General features: G+C 40.3%; 2 protein-coding genes across 2 annotated transcripts; one reads left to right on the top strand and one right to left on the bottom strand.

Annotated features, from left to right (window-relative positions):
* Positions 1 to 221: 221 nt before the first annotated feature.
* Positions 222 to 1,913, bottom strand: nkx2.3 (NK2 homeobox 3). Its single transcript, XM_072676933.1, has 2 exons — positions 1,486 to 1,913; positions 222 to 888 (listed from the first exon to the last, which is right to left on the bottom strand). Exons 1-2 carry the CDS (start codon positions 1,847 to 1,849, stop codon positions 266 to 268), a joined length of 987 nt encoding a protein of 328 aa, XP_072533034.1. The 5' UTR covers positions 1,850 to 1,913; the 3' UTR covers positions 222 to 265.
* Positions 1,914 to 14,846: 12,933 nt separating this feature from the next.
* On the top strand, positions 14,847 to 22,018 carry got1 (glutamic-oxaloacetic transaminase 1, soluble). Its single transcript, XM_072677984.1, has 9 exons — positions 14,847 to 15,076; positions 17,493 to 17,674; positions 18,157 to 18,280; positions 18,598 to 18,710; positions 18,936 to 19,040; positions 19,162 to 19,312; positions 19,451 to 19,616; positions 20,166 to 20,308; positions 20,527 to 22,018. The coding sequence occupies exons 1-9, from the start codon at positions 14,968 to 14,970 to the stop codon at positions 20,664 to 20,666; spliced, it is 1,233 nt and encodes a 410-aa protein (XP_072534085.1). The 5' UTR covers positions 14,847 to 14,967; the 3' UTR covers positions 20,667 to 22,018.
* The last annotated feature ends 250 nt before the right edge of the window (positions 22,019 to 22,268 follow it).

The raw sequence follows: 22,268 nt of genomic DNA, 5'->3' as shown, positions 1-22,268 counted from the left end.
AACATTAATCATTAATACTTTACGTTCAACAACATTAGTTCCAGAAAAACAAAACAAAAAACAAGAACTTCATTTACATGCATTCAGCAGTCGCAGCGTTGTTTACACCAACAACCTCTCCAATATAAAGTGTCCACACTGTTAACCTTTCGAGTGATACTGATAGTCATAATGAAACATGCCGTTGGGGCTACTACGGGACGGGTGTGAAGCTTGTTATTTGCGGGGAAGGAGACCTACAAGATGCCGAGGGGTCACCGTTGCACTACCAGGCGCGGATGCCCTGCAGAGGTCCTTGGCATGGAGAAACAGTTGTCCCTTGGGCTGCTTGGGGCTGGGAGTGTGTCCCGAGGTTGCTGAGACTCATGCTCATCAACGGGCTGGCCGCGGTGTTTGCCGGAAGCGCCGGTAGACTCGGATATGTGCAGTTATATGCGTTTGTGTACGCGGCGTTATTGTAAGTCGAATAGCCGTTGTACGTGTACGGGTTGGGCCCCACGGCGTAGGTCGCGTTGTAATTCTGCGATCCGGATAAGCAAGGTTTGCCATCCCGCACCAGGACGGGCACTGCCACGCGCCGCGGCGGCGGGGGATGCGGATGTCCCGCCATCTCCAGCGTTTTGTCCTGCCGCTGCCGTTTACACTTGTATCTGCGGTTCTGGAACCAGATCTTGACCTGCGTGGACGTCAGCTTGAGTGCGCTGGCCAGATGCTCGCGCTCTGGGGCGGACAGGTAGCGCTGCTGCTTGAAACGGCGCTCCAGCTCGAATACCTGCGCCTGCGAGAACAGCACGCGCGGCTTGCGTCTGCTGCGCGGCCTCGGCGCCCTCTCGGAATCCGACACTTCAGCCTCGCAATCGGGAGAGCGTACCGCCGCCCCACAGCCCTCTGTAACACAGCCACGAGACAGAGCAGTTAAAGCAACTACACAGAAAGGAATAAGGAAATAATAGAAACGCAAATATGAAGAAGAAGAAAATCACAATGAGAACACACTGCTGTACAGACACGGCCATGCAGGTTTGTCAAAATCATCTGAACTGATGGAAAGAAAGCAAGTTTAAAATTACGCCCGCTTTATAATTAAATCACCATTAGCACAAGTTATCTGTGTGCTTGCTATATTTTTCTATACCATACTTGAATATTTTTTATTTCCATAAGACAATTCCACACTGATCCATAATAATAATATAGGCCTAATGTAGGGAATTTGTTATGGTACACTTCTGCTTTGCACACCGAAACATACACTGTTACATGTCAAATATCCGCATTTAAAGTTATAGTATAAATATTTTCAAATAAATTAAAGAAACACTTTTTACATGAAATTGGTCTGGAGACTACACGCTGTTTAAGTTGCACTTCCTGAATGTCCCCTTGGAAATCCAGCCCACTTGTAAACTATCTTTTGTCTACAGCCATTCTTGAACGATAACTGTTGTCACTTTTACGCAGCGTTTGAAAGTTCACTTCACTTACTGCTTTCCTGCTCTTCCAGGTCCTCCTCCAGCTTGGGATCCACGACGTGTCCCAGAGCAGAATGGGCGAACATGGGGGGAGAGAGGCTGCTCTCCACCAGGCCGTCCTGCACGGAGAGTGCGTTGAGAAAAGCCATCCTGTCTTCGCTATCGGAGAAGCCCGGGCTGTCCGCGCCGCCGAGTGCACAAGACGGTGGACTGTGAAAGCGCGGCTGCCAGTCGGCCTGCGAGAGCGCCTGCTGTTGCTGCTGCTGTGGCTGCCCGGGAAGTGTCCACGGCCCGTGTAAGTGTTGGGCCTGCTGCTCCAGCTTCAGTATGTCCTTGACAGAAAACGGGGTTGACGTTACTGGGCTAGGAAGCATCATCGGCCTGCTGTGCTCACAGCGCACATGTGCAGTATCAGCTCTGCTGGACCGGCGGCCTGCGGGCACCAACGAGCCTCGCGCTCAAGAGAGAGAAAATAATAGGGTTCAGATAAAAGGCAGCAAGTTCATGGAAAAGAAGCCTACCTAACGGCGTGGACTAGTCGTCCATTTTCGGGAGGGCAGGAGAGTTGTGGTGTAGTGGCAGTAGTGGTTGGCGCGCGGAGAGAGACGAGGGTGGACGCCTCTCGCCTCGTGCCAGCATTGAGCCCTCAAGCTGATGTGTGTTTTGCTGGAGTCCGTGGAGGGAAGGCATTGCTGCGAGGCGGTGATGTCACGCTGTCGGGGCGGGAAGAAATCTGAAAGGAGTGCTGCCCCTCTCCCAAAGCCCAAAGCCACGAGTTGCTGTTCTTCTTGCTCTGTTTGAGTCAGAGTGAGCGCATCTGATAAGCGATAATCCCAATGTTGTCGGCCCTGATCACACTCGGTCTGATTTAGGCCGGCTCCTTTACCCTCACATGCAACGGTAGGATAATTAAAAGCTCTTGGTTCAGTTAATATGCGTGGTCAAGTTACGCGCGAGCTCCACAGGCCTGCTATTCATAGGAAAATGACGCAGGCTGTCTCATTTTAGATAAGGCTATATCGAGCTCCTGCTCTTATTATGGACCAGGAACCAACTCAGTTTTTATTCCCACTACTTTAATTCAGTACTGGGAAGCCCATCCACAGTGGAGGAATGTGAATGCTCGATTTGGTGAAGCGATTTCTACACGTTCCAGATGAAAGTATAGGTATTTTCTCACAGGGATTATATATATATATGTATATATATATATATATATATATATATATATATATATATATATATATATATATATATATATATATAACGAGTATTTTTAATGAGATGTCAGTTGGCTTTTATTTTCCACCACATAAACCGCGACGTTTTCTTAACTTCCCGTTCAGAGCAGTTTGCTTGTGAATGCTTATGCATGGCCTTTAGGGAATGTCTACACGTGGCCTCTGAGAGAATCAGATATATCAGATCGACAAACAATTATCGTAAGGTGGTAACGTTAAAATAACAGCAGTTTAGCTTGTTATAGGCCAATGTATATATTTAATACGATTACATACAAACGATTTAAACATTCACAATATAATCATCACAACATGGACAGTGGGAATGGATGCCAGTAGTTTACATATCGTCGCTCCACGCAAAACCCCGTATCTCCGATATTTTACTTTATTTATATTTAACGTTTTTCACTTTTTTTTTTTTACCAAAATCTGAATCTGTGGGTTGTTTATTAAATTGTGTCCAAATGTCTTGATGAGTGGACTAATAGCAATACTTACCAAAAGTTGCTATTTTGGAGATACGAGATTATATACTATAAGCATATCAAATAATAGCTTTAAATATTCATAAACTAGAGGTCGCGAGATCCTTACACATACAGAAGGCAGTTTGAGTGTATATTTTAAGGTGTGGCTTGACCTCGTGAGTTGCGAGTTTAGCTCGTGTCAAATACAGATGAGTGGAAGTGCTGATCGTCTCTTCTGGTGAATGTGAACTTCGTTGTGTTCTGGAAGGATGACCCTGTCTGTTTCCAGCTTTGGCTTTAAACTACACTGTCCTGCTCATCAGACGCCTTACTGCACAGGGAGACCCGATTAAACGCTTAGTGGCATTTACGCACAACTGAGGGTTGTCTCTGTTGATGAGCTGAACGTTTTACATTTTTAATTAATTTTTATCACCAATTAAATTACATAGGTTTTAATTTCATTTTATGTGGTTTAATGTTAACCCTAGATCTACTGGATACGATTTCATTGCATGTGTTTTTATTATTTTAGTATAAATTCGGTTTGTTAATGTTCTTGAAGAACGGGTTTACCACAGATTTCTCACAGTTCTACAGTTCTACTTTATCCTACTTTATACTACAGTTCTAGGTTTTTATTCGTACTATCCTCGTTCTTTTAATTACATGTGAGCAGTGTATCCTTCATGGGCGTTACCTGTTCTCTACGTATAGTCGATTACAGACTATATGCTGGTAAGATAGGACAGGAGGTGTGTGTGTGTGGGGCGGGGGGTTGCGGCCAGTTGCTCTCTCTCTGTTTCTGCCACTACGGCCCAGCCCCGGCGCCAGGGACAAAAGCCTGGTGGCAGCTAAAAAGCAGAGGAAAGAAAGGAGAGAGAGTAAGAGGAGATAATCTCATCCGTTAGCAATCAACAGAGCTGTTTAGATTAGGCTGATGTCTTCCCGTCCGAAGATAAATGTCTCAAAGTGGCCCAGTGGAAGAGAGGTATATAAGTGGAATAACTACGTTTATCTCAGTTAAAAAACAAACAAACAAACAAAATAAAAGAAAACTACATTTTTAACGTTTTTTACGTTCTGGCACACTGTGAATCTTGTAGTTGTCCATTACGTTGGAAAATTGAAAAAAAAAAAAAGTTAAGATTTTTTTTATTTTTTCGTAAAGTTACCGTTTTGAAGAGACGAGGTGTTTGCGTTTAGAAACTAAAATGTGGCTAATAATTAGAGATGTCAGCCCTGCTTGCTGCACAGCTCCACAGTGTGTTATCTCTTTAGCGCTGGTTTTATCAGAGCTGTATATCTCTCCCAGACATGGGTTCTAAAAAATGCCCGCCATCCATCATGATAAATCCACATGTGCTGACACATGGTGCAGAGGATGACTGCGGTAAAGTGTTCGACAAGGACTATTTAGGATCGATTTTGCTTAATGTGCTGAAGTTTTTATTAATACTAATAAGAATGCTTAATCGATCTGAGGTAACCAGGATACTGACGTGTACAAATGTAACTTTTTAAAACTCGGTTAATATGAAATATTTCCAGCAGAATTGTCCTCGTGAAGGTGTGGCTTTGGAAATGCGTGCATACACTTTTCAATTATTGCACATTTCTTTATGTGTTTTGTTTGTTGTTTTTTGTTCTCGTTTTTTTTTTTGCTCTTTGCTTTTTCCAGAAATGATTAGAAGTCATATTCTGGTGTATTATATGTTTTCAGTTGAATTGGCCTAGTTATAAAACCTGATTATCGATACATTCGTTTTCACCTCTGCACAACGAAATTTCCAGGAAACGAGACTGGTATTTATTTTAAGCAAAATAATTTTTGCTCAAAAAATTTGTATGTATACAAATTACGTATTATACACATACATATTATTCAGGCTAATTTCTTAATCACATAACAACCTGGTTCCCATTTGAATGTATTTTTGCCATTTTTGTGCCGCCTCTTAGTGTGTTTCTGTGTGTAATGGTCTGTGCACTAGCCTATCTGTGTGCTAAATACGTGTAGTCACGTTTATAGAAACGGGCCTCCTTGACAGCGATGTCCTTAACATGGACGAATAGCAGCTGGAGCTCACAGACCACTCTTTATTGTGCTATTTCATTAGCTCTGAACTAAACCACTAACACTGTTTAAATGTTATAAACGAACACAATCGCTTTTCTTCAATGAGCTTATTGGAAAGAGTATCATTTAAAGGTCATTGTGCTCTTGGGCTCTGCAGAACCTCTGTAACAAATGTCTATTTGCTGTAATAAAATAAACCAAACAATACCGCATTCCCAGTCAGTCACTCTACCTTCAGCTGCATCTCCTTCCTCAATGAATCTGAGAGAAATGACAGCAACGGTTGCGTGCCAGTACCAGTCTGGACACAAACAGACTTTAAATCCATGTTTACGCGAAGGAAGAGTCTGTTTCCTGGACCTAACAAAACCCAGGCCTAAGCACCATGACAGTGAGCTGGTCAGCAGAGGGAGGGAGAGGCCAATAGATCATCTTCATCAGGACCTGGACGGAGGTTTGTCTGGAGAGGCATGAAAAGTTCATTATAGACCCCAAGGAGATGTTTGGAAGGAAATAAAAAGACACGCTTTTGTGACCGATTGAATGATCGAAATGACCGAAATGGACAATGACAACGGATGAAGTTATTAGTTAATATGTAAATATGTTTCACAAAGATTATACATTTTTATTTGTTTTGTACAACCAAAAATTGTGTTTCTCGAGAGCATCACATCGAACATTATCTCCACTAGTTAGGATGATCTTCAGATGCTATTAAGAAACTGGGTCCAGAACAATAACAAATGAATTGTGATAAGTACCTTATCACAGGTCTAATTGTGGTAGACCTGGTTGTTTTAACCATCTAAACGTTAACATTGTTCTTCTGAATGAATGGAAAATCTTCTTAAACTACCCCCCCCCCCCCAAAAAAAAAAAATAAAATAAAATAAACCAAAAGACACAAAACTTACCTAACTGTGCAAACTAAAAATGGCGCTCACATCATACTTTCCCCCAAAGATTTGTGAGTGCAACAAAGAACAACATTTAAAATGATCAATTGTTCTTTCCTTTGTATCAATTTACTTTGTGAATGGACAAATAGAACTTGTCAAGACATTTTGAATATTTTTTACATGAAATCTAGAAGTTTTTTATTCTTCTCCTATGTTCTCCTCATAAAGTATAGAAGCTTTTTTGGCTACTACATAGACCTTTTAATCACCACATACTCCTACAGAATAAGAAATTATCTTAAAAATATTGCAATCAACTGCAAAAGTAAAATTCACTGTGTGTTTTCTCAGTTAGTATCCTCAGACTAGAGGTTCAGGTGACTTCACCTATTAAATAAAACATGATAAAAACAACAACAACAATAACAACAACTAAAAAAGTAACCAGTTTTGAATCCCCAAACAACCTTTCAAAGAAAAGTACAGGATATGCGTGAGTGTAAAGAATCTTCACATAATGTAGAACCAGTTCTTCTAAAACCGACCTTTTCAGAACATACATCACCTGGATGTATAGCAACGCTGAAATGGAATTTGTGGAAGAGTGGCGTGTTTTGATCATGTGTCAATCATTGGTTTTTAATGAAATAATTGCAGAGGCTTTTGCTGCTTTTGTTTTGCAGCACAGCACACAGCCAATCAGAATCTCTTTACTAGATTCCACAGTAAAATTATACTGCACTCAGATTTATTTCTGGACTCTGGATTTGTTGAGACTAGAGTTTAATGCCAAGTTGATTCTCTGCTTAATGATTGTTACACAATGTCTTAACGGTTTTAAAAGGAAGAATAGAGGCAAGCAGAAGAATATTTTCTTTATAGATTCTTGCCTTCAGGATTGTTAATGAAAATACTGTAACATCACAAGCAGAACACTTATTGATGTGCTATTGTGCATTTTTTTTTATAGCGGAGGACTACACATACCATTGGCATGAGAATGTAGTCAAAGGAAGTCTCTGATGTAAGACTGAACCAAATATTCATGTTAACTTAGATTCATTTCTCTGACATTCTCTATTTCAAGGGGGAGGGGGACTGGAGGGTGTACTTGTAAACCTATTTTTCAGTTCCTTTTTAGAGGAATACATATATCTTGAGGATTATATGATGTACGTCTGTTCTTATTTGAATCTCAATGTGAAAATCAAACTCTCAGTAAATTCTCAAAGCACTTGTTTGCCTGTGATTATAACATCTAATTTGTAATATATGGCAGAGGACATATATTGTGAAGTAACTGCCTTTTGTAAGTTGGAGACTGGCTCATTTAAACATAAAACGTACAGTTTCCCTTAACATGTACCTCAAACAGTCAACTGGCAATGACTTCTTTACTTCTACAGTGGGTCAATGAGCACTGTAAGAAGCATCACAGCTCCAGTGCAAAACTAAAAAAGCAGGCTTCATACACCACACGTCTGGGGATAAACTTTGGGGGAGGGGAAAATGTACAATTGTAGTCAACCATTAAGTACAGTGATGACCATTTCTAAAATGCACATAAAACCATGCATTTTTTTACTATGTATGTTTTTGTACTTTTTGTTGAAGGAAATGTTGATGACATTTTTTCTTTGCTAAAAGGACCAAGTCATTGACTACATACTACATTAAACACACTTTGTTTAATACTGTTAAGCATAAAGAGGATTGTATCTAAAATACCCACTTTATAGTCAATATTAATCATGGAAAACTGAAAAAAAAGAAAATTTGTTTGAATGTAATCACCTTTTCTGTTTCTCAGAATCAATCTAATATGAGATTGTGTCAAGGTTTAGATCTGTTTCATTGGGAGATGAAACACAAAGAAATTACAAAACAAAATGATACACTATACAGACTTCTCAGATCCTTTTAGCCTTTTTTTCCATCTTGTTGAGAACATTGATCCAGAAAAGCATCTGTGCACTATACTTGGCATAGTAGTTGCTGAGCCAGGTTTGTCAGCCAAGCAGAAAGCCTTACCATGTATACAGTATGCATATCTGAGGAGCTGCAGACCCCCTCGGGTCCCGGAAGGTGAGCCTTATCAGCTGCTGCTTGGAGGCTGTTTGCATCGGCTGGGCCCTGAGACCTCGCCCGCGCCATTGTGCCTCTGACCCGGCGGGGTGACTGATGGCCTTGCCTGCCTCTGCCTCAGACAGGGAGGAAAAGAGGAGGCGAGCCAAAGGCCTGGGAGTGGACCCCACTGCAACACCAGACATTTTCTGTCACACTAGAGCTCCGAGCTGGGGAGGTCTGCTCTAAGAGACCACTGACGGAAGTCAGGCCAGTACAGATCCACAGTCTCTGCCCCCCTCATGGGACTAATAAATTAGACAGCTGTATTTCTCCACAGACGGCCTTAGCCTTGCAGGTGTGTGTTTGTATATATGTGTTACAAATTAGGCTCTGTTAAGGCCGTAATGTGTGTGACCTATGTTTTAGGGAATGTGCTGTAAGAGGAAGCATGTAACCTAAATATTCCCATCCTCTCTGTTTCCACAGATGGAGAGTGATAAAGATATAATGGCTACAGCTACAAGCAGCTACTGTTCATTAACCAGGACGTGAAAGGCTCGATTTCCTCTCGTTTCATCGAAATGTCCCCTGGGCCGTGCCAAAGATGCAAAAATAAAAAGGCAAGGTTGCGTTGAGTTCATCTGACCACTGGAATGTCCACAGTTTACCAAGTTTGTCTCTGAAACAATAATATAATTAATTTCATTTGGATTTATATGTTGTTCATTTGGAGCATACACACCACATGACCTCCCACGGGGTAAACATGTTGCGGGCAGAGAGCCTGTGTTGCTGTAAGCAGCCAGTGTGGCGTCTCCCATCAAAATGACAATTTGTTTTCATTAAGCCATGAGTTCCCATTCATACGTTGTCATATCTGTAAATAAAAGCAACCATATTTCTGCTCCTACATTTCCTTTGCGATCTGAGCTTGGCAAGACCATTTGGAATGCTCCTTTTCTGTTGGCGTGAGCAGCCTTGGGAAATGCTGAATATCGATCAAGCTCTCAAAGCGCAGAGTAAGCCCTGGGAAGCTGTGTGTGTAGGAACTAGAGAATACACCCAACATGACTAATATGTACCAGGAGATGTTCCCTGACATCATCTGTAAAAGTAACATGGCATGACTTTTTAATGAGATGATTTTGTCATTTCACCAAATGTGCATTAAATAAACGAAATAAACATTAAACTTCTAATTGTTGCAAACTATTGGTTTGGCATTCTTTATTGCTTCTGAAGAACAACAACAACAAAAAAAAGACAGAGAGAAAGAACTGACATTTCATCAGTATTTAGGACAGAAGGAGGCACTCACAGGGGTATTCATAGCATGCGTGCAGGGACTTGCAATATCCCACTGAGGAACTTGTCAGGTACAGTGAATCAAACTGGTTTCTTCTCCTGGCACAACTCTATAAGTATTAAGGAAGGCGTGAGCAAGCCTGAGAGATGTATTTAGGATGTTTTGCTGTCTGTTTAAATCCACAACTTATGCATCGCATAAAGAGCTTTGTAAATATTTGGGTGGGTATGCATTTGCATGTGTTCTATTGCCACTACTAATACATAAGCAGTTGTGTTATGTATTGCTAAGCAGTTATTATGTACTAAGTATTTAAACCATTCACGTCACTGTATTCAATGTAGGGAAAGTGTAATGTTAATGCACTACTGGCAGTGTTGACATTATCTGACGAGTCAAAATATAAGCGAATAACTTAAAATACATTAAAATGTATTAAACTTTACAGACTAATTAAAATAAGAATTATTAGTTTAGACTTCTTCTTAATCAGTTTATGCAGATTTTTGTCTTAAAAATAAAAGTTCTCTTTGAGTGTTTGAAGAACCACATTGAGACCTTTGAAAGGTTCTTCGCAACATATTTATAAAAATGGTGTTTCTTTAGCATTGCTTAAAGAACCTTTTGTAGCATCTTTATTTTAAGAGTGTATAAGCACAACACAAAGCTAATGTACTTCGGAGGTTTATGGAAGCTTTAGGTCAATGATGTTCTACCCTGTAATCTTAAATTGTGATGTGTAAGACACATAAAAAAAAAAATCTCCTTAATGTGTTAAAACGAATGTGTGAAGAATACATAATGATTTATATTAGCTCAGTGTTTATTGATTTAAGGGTTGTTGTTTTTTTTGCCAAGTATGAATTAAGGCAATGTTTGTGTGGAACTTCTAACTTGTCTGTTTATTTATTCCTTTCAATAAGATGTAAACTGATTGGTAGGAGTAGACTAGTAGACATGAGGCTACACTTCCTTCCATTGTTTAAAATGGCCATATCTAAATGTAGAGCAGGTCTCTGATGTCACGGTCCAACCAAACACATTATCAATCAACTTTGTATAGAATAGGTCAATGTATGGTTCTGCATCCTCCTCCTTTTAGAAATGGCCATTCTATACTTCTCTGAGGGTGATGGAAAAGTATGTATGGAAATAATTAATGTAATACCTGTTTAAATTACTGTTCATATTACTAGCACACGTCACTCTTCTTTCTCTATTTACATTTTATTTAAAACTTTCATGACATTTCTTTGAATTTCTGTGGACAAGTCAGACATTTTTGTCTGATCAGCTTTGTTACACTCATATAAAATGTTTTATTACCTGAAAAAGTTTTTGAACCGGTCGTTTATGTGTCCTCACTTAGTTGTTCTCAGTTGGCTTTGTATATGAGAGTGTGTCAGCGCTATAGGGACATGCCACATAACTCAGGATAGAACACTGCACTCCTTCCACTTGGTTTTTGCTCAGTCTAGTCCCCAAGGCGGAACTGATGAAACTTTCAGCAGAAAGCCAAACAACCAACATGGAGTTGAAAAGGCAACCTCTCAGTAAGACTCACTGACCCATGGATGAAAGGCTAATGTAACACGTGAACAACACGAGAAGGTCCTGGACTGGAATGTAGTTTTGTGTATATGTTTGGTATGAAAGGCTCACTTCCTTCATGGTCCATGATTGTGTTGAAGCAAAAAAAGGTTTCTGAAATTCTAACCAGTAGAGAATGAGGCCTTAAATATATATTGCTTCTATATTTAGTTGGTATACATATAGAAAGACAGACAGACACACAGGCAGATAGACGTTTTTTAAAAGGTGTCTTGAACAATTCTTTTAGAAGACACAACTTAGGAACCATATTTAAAAGAGAGAGAAAAAGGTTTTAAAGGAAAGTTTCAAATTACCTTCACTTAATGTAAAGGTTTTATAGCAAGCTAAGGGTTCCTTCTAGAACCTTTACATTATGTGGATGATCTTTAAACTTGAAAAACGTCTTTAAAAACGTTCTAAAGAAAGTTGCTATCGCTTTTTTTAGCTGCATTTATTTGTGCAGAATGATAGTAGTGAGTATTTTGTAAAACTTGTGTGTAGTAAATTAACAATCAATGTATCTCTTTAAAACATATATTCTTTAAAGGTAAAGCTGAAGCACCCTATTAAATCACTGCAGTGCTTTATATTTGGATGTTTCTGGTTTAGTTTGCTGTGTATTGACTGCTGTGCAGTGTGTGGATACTCCTTTGATCTAACATGAGTTAACCTGCTGAGTGCTAGTGTGACTTCAGCAGCAAGCATTTCACCAGGAGGCACATATGTCAAAGCTCTCTCTCTTTCTCTCTCTCTATCTCTTTCTCTCTCTCTCGTCCCACAGACTTGCGTTGGAAGCTCCAAATCCCATAATTACAGCTGACAGGTAACACACACACAGGTAAGATAGTCTAACTTACTGGGAAAGAATGCAAACATCCCATGATAGGGGAACTGAAGGCAGGAGGGAAAGGTACAGGTGCAGCTAAACCCCCTCTCTGACTCTGGTCTAGGGTCTTGAGGTCAGCATGGCACCCTAAAGCTCAATCAAACAGAGACTGTACTGCACATACTTCTTGTGGGTAGACTATATTTTATGCTGTAAAATTTGTTACATGTTTCTTCATTGATACATATTTTGTGTTTTGTCTATTTTATTTAATATTTACCTTAAATTCTTCAACACATACCGACTTAAAGCAGTTCTAAAATGTAGGTTTCCTCTTTTGCTCTGCACATGAATTGGAATTTGTCGCTATGCATTCAACTAGTTGACCAGTTTTTATGTATATATGTATAACCAATTATTTTTTCAAACAGTAACAAGAAGGAGATCACTGTGGTGTGTTGTTATATAAAATAAATGATTGACATCAACAAATGATTAACAAAATCAGAGACAGTTTTCTTAATATTAATATTGTCATAAAATGAATATTTATGTCTTTTAGAAACTGTTAAATAGATAGTTTTAGTCAGTTTTTCAATGTGCTTATCAGTGTGTCAAACTGTTCATCATACATGCAAAAAGAGTTGCTTGTGACAACAGTGAGACACTTTTCTGTACTATATGGAACTATTAAGATGACCTAGCTATATGAATATATATATAATTGGATATTTGTAAATATACATATACATTTATATGTATATACATACATATGTATATATATATGTACATATATTTACATATTAAAGATTTAGATGAGTAGTAATGACATGTAGTTGTCTGCAGTCTGAACTTATGTTATGTGATGGAACTACGAGGCTAATGTAGGTAAAGAAGTAGTAACTTTTTTTAAACACTATTCAGTGCAAACTCAAAAAGTAAACTTCAGGCACTAAACTGTCTGGTTGACTACATTCCAGTTAAAAGAGAAATTAAGTACATTTGCTTTTTGGAGAGCAATACCTTTAATATGCTGAGAAGCTTGCAATTCCCCCTTATACTACATCCAAAACAACTGGTTTCCTCAAGGATTCTTTAGTGAAGGCGATGGTTCTATTTACAATCATGAAGCTCAAAAAAACATTTGAATGCTTAAATGGTTCCTTGACTGGTTTAATGGTTGTTCTCTATTTTTCAGTACTATATAAAACTGTTTGCTAGAAACGTACAGAGGCTTCAGTAGCGAGGCTTTAATGAAGTAACTAACTATATATATATATATATATATATATATATATATATATATATATATATATATACACACATCTTTAAGGAATAGTCATATGATATAAACAGTGAAAGCCTTAATGTGTGTGTAATATATATATATATATATTATAATACAAGAAATAAGCATCAGTACACATTACTTTTAAGTCATTTATATCTGAGTAAACTGGTAAATCCACCCTCAGAAAACCATGCACCTCCAAACAGGCAACTTTACAACTAGGTTTTCATGTAGGTCATTTTGGATCATTTTTTGGATTCTTCATGAACATGTATACAGTGTAAGGATGCAGCTGTTGTGTTCAAATGATATAAATACAACAACAACACAAACGACAATGAACAGCGGCAATGAACTTTCCTAACCTTTCTAATAGCAAAGAAAACAGGTTAAGAGGGTTCATATAAGTACTGACTACAGGCTAAACTGAAGTAAAGCTCTGTAGAGCCATCTTGTGGTGAAGGGTTTCAACTGTGAGTAAAACTGAAGTGTGAGGGAAGACAGAAAGCCTCTGTGAAAGCAAGCTTCTAAATGCAAATGATAGACAGCATTTTGAATGGCCTCTAGCATCACAAAAAGCTTCCTGCTTCTTGTGAAATTTGAAATTTGTTCACCCCTTAGGTCAAAACAGAAAACATTCAAAACAGCCCTGACTGTTTCTCTGCATATTTAAACACTGCCTAATACAGAGCCTCCTGAAGTTGACCAGTAAGGACGTCTGATCTCTACCCCACCCACTTACCCAGTGAGAGATCAGATGGTTCTATAATATACACATCACTGTAATGGAAACATCACTGAAAACCTCGTATCTCCAAAATATAGGTTTTAAAGGCATGAAAACCCTTAAATGGGACTCAGTGTAAGTCTGTTCAGGACAGACTGCAAAAGTGCAACGTGCAAACGTAGGTGACAACATTAAACTAAAAAGACAATACAATAAATGCAATAAATACGATTAATTACTGTAGAGGTAGTGAGGATGCTCTGCATAGTCCCCCTGTAGAACATGGTGAGGACTGGAGGAGGAATGTGAGCTTTCCTCAGTCTCCGCAGGAAGTATTTAATTCACATTTAATGATAAAATGCGTTTGTTAAGTATTAACAGCGCATCGTTATGAAATCCATTCATTCTGGTGTTAATTGACCTACCACAGATTGCGCTTCTCCCCACCACCCCCACCCCAACCACACACACACAACGTTAGACTTACACACTGGAGAGATAAAGCTCGGTCGAAATCAGTGTCAAATAACTCTGATATCACTCGTCTGCAGTGTAACAGGAAACAGCTCATTGGACTGAGATAAGATTACACCTGAGAGCTGTACTAACCAGACAGTTCAGACACTGGAGGGTGGGTGTGCTCAGATCCGCGCTTTCCTATTGCTCCACTCCACACACGCCCCTCTGCTATGATCCATTGGTGACAATCCCTGTCAGTCACTATTTCAGCCTTGCGATTGGTCCTAGCTTCGTGTTATTTGGCTGACGCCACGTTTTGCCCCTCGACCTTTTCCAGGGTGCTATACGATTGGTTGTTTCTGGGGTTGGCTACCGGGACGCGCACGCTATTGGCTGAATGTGGTCACGCCTGTCCTCCATTGCTCCGTCCGGCTTGAAGGTGAAATTCCCATCCATCGGCTCAGCTCTCCAGGCGACAGTGCTCGTTCCCTCTGCTGCTCTCTGTAAACCCGGGCCTCCGTTAGCCAGCGAGCATGTCGTTATTCAGCGACGTCCCGCAAGCCGCCCCTGTGGCCGTGTTCAAACTGACGGCAGATTTCCGTGAAGACCAGAGTCCCAGCAAGGTGAACCTCGGAGTGGGAGGTGAGATGCTCTAATGCGGGACGGGGCGACACAGCCCTGTCCGGTTCGCTGTGCTGATGGAGTTGTGTCACTGCAGATCTCCCTGTTTTATGTTTTAAGGTTGATTGAGCGTTTATTATCACGGCTTCATTTTAATAAGGAGTTTTGAGCTCGTTGAGCTAGCTAACCTAGCTAACCTAGCTAGCTAACTACCCAACACTGCCCTTCATTAAAAGTGACATTGGTGCTCGTCGTGTAACGGTAACGTTGTTAGATTTGGTGGCGAATTCAGGTCCAGAAAGTAAAAATCCGCCCCAGGATTTAGTTCCCACTGCCTGAACGGCTCATCTGCAGCTGAACAAAACCCGGGGCGGATTTTTACTTTCTGGATTCTCCACTTTTGGGGCTGTCATACACCTAAAGCACAGTTGAACATCATTAGGCCCGCTGTCTGTTAACCGAGGTAGACGGGACTAGCTAGCTAGCTGCTGTTCTACAGTTGTTGGGACATCGTGGCAGCCTGTTTGTTGGTCTGCTTCGTGCTCTCCATGTTGTCTCAACGTTAGACTGTAGTTTAACAGAAAGTTGGGACCACGTTGGCTAACTGACAACATGCTAGGCTGTGGCAAGGTGAAAAGGCAAGGAGCTCATGAGAGAATTCCCCCAGGAGCCGCAGTACATTTATCCTCGTCTCATCACTACATAGCAACGTTAGCTAGTCACTTAATAATGTGGTCGTGAAACGTTGTAATGACCTTTTTGAGGCAACGTAAACGACACTACTTTGTAAGAAAGTAGGCAACGTTGTGTGTGTGTGTGTGTGTGTGTGGGTGTGTGTGTGGGTGGAGGGGAGATCGTGTAGCAGCGGAACCACTAATCCTCTTTCTGACTCGTGCGGAATGGATCATTGCTCCAGTGGCCCCAGTGACCCAGTCTGGTATTTGGATGAAGGGAATAGCTCATAACGAGCACCCCCAATCAGAGCTTAGCGATACTGACACTATTAAATATCACCATATTATCACCAAGTATACACCTGAAGGAACTTGCATGGTGCCTACAGTACCTAGACTAGGATTGTAAACATTTGCAAACACTTTTTTAAATTATTTAATTATATGTTGAATTGTACTTTCAAAAGAAGCACCAAGCAAGTGAGAGGCATTGAGGTTGGTTTTGGCTTCAATATAGCGCACAAAATCAAATGAATCAATGGATACACAATGAATTGCACCCTGTCACTGTAGTTTTTGCTTGCTGTGGCTTGATGCTGATGTTAAAGTGTGTTTGTAAGCTTCTTAGACAGAAGGGCAAGTTGCAGCATTTCACTGTTAGTACCTGGGCTTCTGGACCTGCCATGTGGTAGGACAGCCTTTTGGTGCTTATTTGAGGTGTCTGTATGCGTGACACTGCAGAACTTTGCCCTTGATGTGATAGTGTGGCTCTCAGAAGAGAGGTCGTAGCCAGCCCAGTCACTGATAAGCTGATCTGAGATCAATTCTTAACCGTTTTCTAGGCTGGTTTACCTACTCCTACTAGAAGTGCAGGCTTTAGATTCACACCTGAGTTTCAAAGCTGCTCTAAACACAGATCGAATTTTGCTTTTTGCAGAGATGCTGAAAACATGGCCTACTTTGAAAAAGCTGAGAGCCGGAGATGACTGATGGAAACAAATGACATGCAACCTGTCAGATCCAGTGAAATTACTTCCTAATGTGATTCAGTGCTAAGACAGTTTTGTCACATTTAAAATCATGCAGCAAAGTAACTGTGATCTTTGCTGCGTCATCCGTTTGTTTTCCCTGCTGTGATGGACAGCTTTCACCACCCAATGATTAAGATGCTTAAGCCTTCATGTGTTCGTGTGGCCAGATAACAGAGCAAGAAATGAAGTGAAGAGCACGGTTACACAACAATCTCTGTCCTGAGGTGAAAAATGATATAGGGAAGCAAGCAGTTGGTTATTAAATCCCCATGTAAAATGTTCCTATAATCATGCTTACGTGTGGTGTTTCAGCAACCCCCCACCCCCCCCCCTTGCCGTGCCTACAGTCTGCCCTAATACCACTGGTCAAATCCCTTTCACTGTAAACAATGCATTCTAAACTCTCAAAATAGAGGCCGTGTGGGGGAGGCAAGCAGTATGATGTAATTATGTAGGGCTTATTTCTTTTGCTATATTTATAAAATGACCAACTCAGAAATAGAAAAATGATGCAGGCTTTTTTTTGGTCATGTTTTGTTTGTTACTGCTGTAACACATATTCTTTAAATGCTAAAGAAATGTGCTCTCTGGATCTGAATGAAGAAATAAATAGGTTTGATTCTTTCATAACTATGTGAAAGAATTTAATTAAAGTGGTAATGAAAGTTGTAATTGTTATTTATCAGGTTTTGTCTACCTTTTGTATTTCATGTTCATCTGTGTTGCTCACAGCTTACAGAACAGATGAATGTCAGCCATGGGTGCTCCCTGTGGTGCGGAAAGTGGAGAAGATGATAGCAGAGGACAACAGTCTAAACCATGAGTACTTGCCCATCCTGGGCCTACCAGAGTTTCGCTCCAGTGCCTCTAAAATTGCTCTGGGGGAGGACAGCCCAGCCATTCTGGAGAAGAGGGTAAGCCACTTTCGCTTCACATGTTCATGAGTGTGAGTGGTATAATGGTATATGGAGTGTTCTTAAATGTTTGTGGTTGTCATATCATTTGGCTTTTGTTCTGTCTTAATGGGAAGGTGTCAAAAGGGTTCTTTTGAGAAGTGCCAAATAAGAACCACTTGCTAAAACTGTTACTAATGTAAAGGTGATTTACAAAAAAAGCACCCTTAACGAATCACAGCTAAAAGGTTCTTTAGGACAGTGGTTTTCAGGCCTTGCAAAACATAAAAAATTAAAGACATTTTCAGTTCTCCAGAGACCAGTTTGAGAACCACTGTCTAGGAAAGCAAAAGTAATTCTCCAATGCTATTGTTTTAAACAACCCTTTTAGCATCCTTTTTAAAAGTGTAGAAATATTGTTAAGAAAAAAATACATTTTAAGTGACCACAGGGTTGCTTAGTTCAAAAAATAAAATGAATGTTATATTTTTTGTGTCTTTTAGGTAGGAGCTGTGCAGTGTCTTGGGGGCACTGGGGCTTTAAAGATTGGGGCTGAGTTTCTCCGCAGATGGCACAATGGGAACAACAACACAAAAACCCCGGTTTATGTTTCCACACCCACTTGGGGTAGGCACAGGGATATATATTGGATCATGGAAATGCTCTGTAATGTTACCTCGTATTGTTAATGTAAAGATAATGAAAAGTGTATGCCCTGTGGAAACAGTTTGGTGCACTTTGTTCTTCACAACCCAATAATTGCAAGCTTTCTACTGGGCCTGTAGTTATGAATCAAAGTCCTGTGTAGAAGTCTGAGGTGATGGTCCTAACCTTTCATAGATAAGGCTTTATCACTCATTGATTAAATATTTTGTGTGTGTGTGTGTGTGTGTGTGTGTGTGTGTGTGTGTGTGTGTGTGTGTGTGTGCGCTGTTTTTGTCTAGAGAACCACAATGGAGTTTTTGCTAATGCTGGCTTTGAGGATATTCGCCCATACAAATATTGGGATGCACAGAAGCGTGGACTGGACCTGTCTGGTTTACTGGCAGACCTAGAGGTGAGTTGTGAGCTTGATGATGAACATTTGAACCAACTTAAAAATGCATGAGTGTAGTTAAATTCAAATGATGCCTATTTGACTTAAAATTAACCAATTCACTGCTTGCATTATAATGAGCCTGCTATTTTGGTTTTCACTGAACAGACCACCATCTTAATTGTTTTCAGAAAGTGGGTGATTGTATATTAAATCTAATAGTGATGTGTCTATTCTCTCTTTTAGAGCGCACCTGAGTATTCCATCTTTGTTTTGCACGCCTGCGCACACAACCCCACAGGCACGGATCCAACCCAGGATGAGTGGAAGCAGATTGCTGATGTTATGAAGGTAAAACCTTTAAGTTAACTTGTAATCTTGAACTTTAAGCAATGGGCCACAGGTTAATCAACAGATTTAGCAATTGAATATTGTTTAAAGTACTGTACGCTATGCTGTTTTTACTTTGCAGAGAAGGAATCTCTTTGCCTTCTTTGACTCAGCATATCAAGGCTTTGCCTCAGGGAACTTGGAGAAGGATGCCTGGGCAGTTCGTTTCTTCGTATCTCAGGGTTTTGAAATATTTTGTGCCCAGTCTTTCTCAAAGAACTTTGGACTGTACAGTGAGTGATATCTTCCGATGCTACATGACACCCTTTCAAACACTTTGGCCACAGAGTTGTTCATTCTCGAGTTAAAAAGTTACCATGCCATTGTAATATCATGCAAAGACCAGTTTAACATTACGCTTCTTTCCACAGATGAGAGGGTGGGCAACCTGACGGTTGTGGCTAAAGATGAGGATAACCTGAACCGTGTTCTCTCCCAGTTGGAGAAGATTGTGCGAATCACCTGGTCCAATCCTCCCTCTCAAGGAGCTCGTCTGGTTGCCATCACACTCACTACCCCAGAGCTCTTTGCTGAATGGTACATTCTCAGAGGATTTAATTATGTAATAATACAGCAGGGGTCATGTTATGCCATGGTTATTAGCATGAATTTGAGTGTATTTTTGAGAATATAGCCCATTCATGCTATGTCTTTCGCCGGCCTGAGTATTGAGTGTTTAAACTGCCACAGTAGTGTAAGAAGGCACGTTTGTACAGCATTTACAGAGCGCTGGCCTGACGTTGGCATTTGCGCTTGCTTTAATGTAGCTGCATACATAAAAATCATTTATTGACCATCTCTCAGCCAGGTCCGTATCACATTGCAAGGTCAGAACTACCTTTTGTGTGTAGTTTCAGTTTAAATAACTAAATAGCCGGAGTTCTACTGCTTGGTAACTACTGACGATGACAAAAGCACCTTATAAATATTCACAATCAGGTCTAAAAATGGCAAAAAAACAAACAAACAAAAAAACATCCTAAACGCTCAGTAGACATGTTTTTGTTGTGCTTGATTTGAATTTAAATCATTGACCTTCATTTAATGAACTTCATTTATGATCTTAAATACTATTGACTTGTGCAGGAAGGACAACGTTAAGACCATGGCTGACCGGGTGCTGCTGATGCGAGCTGAGCTGAAGGCCAAGCTACTGTCCCTCGGCACCCCAGGCACTTGGGATCACATCACCGAGCAGATCGGCATGTTTAGCTTCACAGGCCTAAACCGTATGTATCCCCACCAATGTACACCTCTATCCAGCTCCCACTTAGCCTCTTAAATTAAGAACTTCAGAATGTAGATGACGGGAGCTGATTTAAAAAAAAAAAAAAAAGCTGTTTCAGCCATTTTTAGACAGTTAAACAGTTCACAGAGGACAGGTGGTGTTGGGTCAACTGCAGTCTTAATTTTTAAAACTCCTCTTATTTTCTTTTGCATTTCACAGCTAAACAAGTGGAGTACTTGGTGAAGGAGAAGCACATCTACTTGATGGCCAGTGGCCGCATCAACATGTGTGGCCTGACCACCAAGAATATTGACTACGTTGCAGAGTCCATTCATGAAGCTGTTACCAGGGTCCAGTAATAGCAACTGTGAATCTCACACTGCCTGCCCATTCGCGTGTAACAAAGGGGGCATTTTCAGGGTTGGTCCTGAAAGGTTTTCTTTATCTCTGTCTCTCTCACACACAACTTGCTTACTTAATTCTCAGTCTTCTGTACACAGCACTCCAGCAACATAGGCTGGTCTCCCGGTCAGTATCCGTATATACTGTACACTTAATTTATACCCAAGGCAAACCAGTTGTTGCAAGAAAAACAGGAACAGCACTTCTGTCTGATCTTCCTCCTAGTTTTGATTGTCTTGCACTAGAGAATACGTCTGTACTGCAGTTGCATCCTGTAGTGGTCCGTTAAACATTTTCAGCTTTCTGATTTACCCGAAAAAGCACTTTGTAGGACTGCAGGTATTGACTAACTACTCACTCACGTGAAAAGTTACATCATGTCAGATTGACAAATTTCAAGGTCTCTTGGTGCTTAAAACTCACATGAAAAAGCTAGTAATTTAGTGCACATTTCTCGATGCTCTGTTGGAGGGTCTGGACTGAAGTGATCCTTTAGTCAAACAGTGAGGCAAAATATATAGCAACTCAAAAAACAAATTAACACCCTAGACTTTTAATTGAATCTTGAACTGAATTGATTGAATGATCATCAATTCTGGAATGTTGTCATTAGAGAATCAGTGTTTTATTTAACACTGTTAGTATTTTATGTAACTGTGTTAATATCTCTATGTACTTAATGAAGGAATTGGCACAAAACAGTCCATAATGAGACCTTTTATTGTTTGTGTCTATAATGTAACAGGACTGAGTGTGCAATGATTAACCTGTCCTTAACTTCCCCACGTTTAACCTACATTGCCTAGAACACATTCTTACATAGTAGTACACAACATCTTGACCATCCTTTGTGGTTGTTTCAGTTCAATTTTCTCATTTCAATATTATATTGTCACACTAATCATGATGACTTCACTGTAAAGTGAAACCAGAACAAATGCATATGTGATGTCTGTTGTTCCTGAGGTTTAGGGTTTGGCAGGGCTTAGCAGTGTTTTGCACTTTATGTTAAGTGTCTGTTTCAGGGTGTATTTGGTGTATTTGCTGCTTTTCCCACTTCTCTGGAAGCTCTGCATGTCTGTTTAGGAAAAATCAGTCAGTGTCTAGCTTTGGCAGATCTATACACCTGATAGGATGCGTACGGTTCACTTATTGACTATGTTGTTGTTGTTGCTTAATAAAGAACATGCTTCAGTCTTCAATCATTTCTCGGTATGGAAATATATATGAGCACAAGAATAACAACAAAGTGAAGAAAATGCTGATTGAAGGCCTTTAAAATAAACATGGTGTGAACATGTGGAACATCTGCCGCTGTGTCCTGTTTTTCATGACTTTGTCCTTTTCAAACCACGTCCCAGGTGCGTGAATGAAAAAATTCCAGCAGTGTGTTGTGGTCTTCTGACCAACTGGCAGTCAAAGGTTATCATGGCAGAATAATCAGTGGGTCATGTGACCTTGGATTAGAGGATGAGCTCTGAAAGAGGGTTGGCTTTCTGCTTTGTGCCTGCAGTTGTGGTGTAACATCTGACTGCTTTGTATTGCTATTCCAGACAACA

Source organism: Salminus brasiliensis, chromosome 4 (assembly GCF_030463535.1).
Source record: "Salminus brasiliensis chromosome 4, fSalBra1.hap2, whole genome shotgun sequence".
Classification (NCBI taxonomy): Eukaryota; Metazoa; Chordata; class Actinopteri; order Characiformes; family Bryconidae; genus Salminus; species Salminus brasiliensis.
Note: the sequence above shows the minus strand (reverse complement) of the source record. Positions and strands in the feature narration are given on the sequence as shown.

Excerpts from the sequence above, each read along its gene's own strand:
- nkx2.3 (XM_072676933.1), bottom strand. The coding sequence starts at position 1,849 with ATGATGCTTCCTAGCCCAGTAACGTCAACCCCGTTTTCTGTCAAGGAC. Across the intron at positions 889-1,485 it reads CCTGGAAGAGCAGGAAAGCA|AGGGCTGTGGGGCGGCGGTA; the intron begins GTAAGTGAAGTG and ends GCTGTGTTACAG.
- got1 (XM_072677984.1), top strand. The coding sequence starts at position 14,968 with ATGTCGTTATTCAGCGACGTCCCGCAAGCCGCCCCTGTGGCCGTGTTC. Across the intron at positions 19,041-19,161 it reads AGATTGCTGATGTTATGAAG|AGAAGGAATCTCTTTGCCTT; the intron begins GTAAAACCTTTA and ends TTTACTTTGCAG. Across the intron at positions 19,617-20,165 it reads CCAGAGCTCTTTGCTGAATG|GAAGGACAACGTTAAGACCA; the intron begins GTACATTCTCAG and ends TGACTTGTGCAG.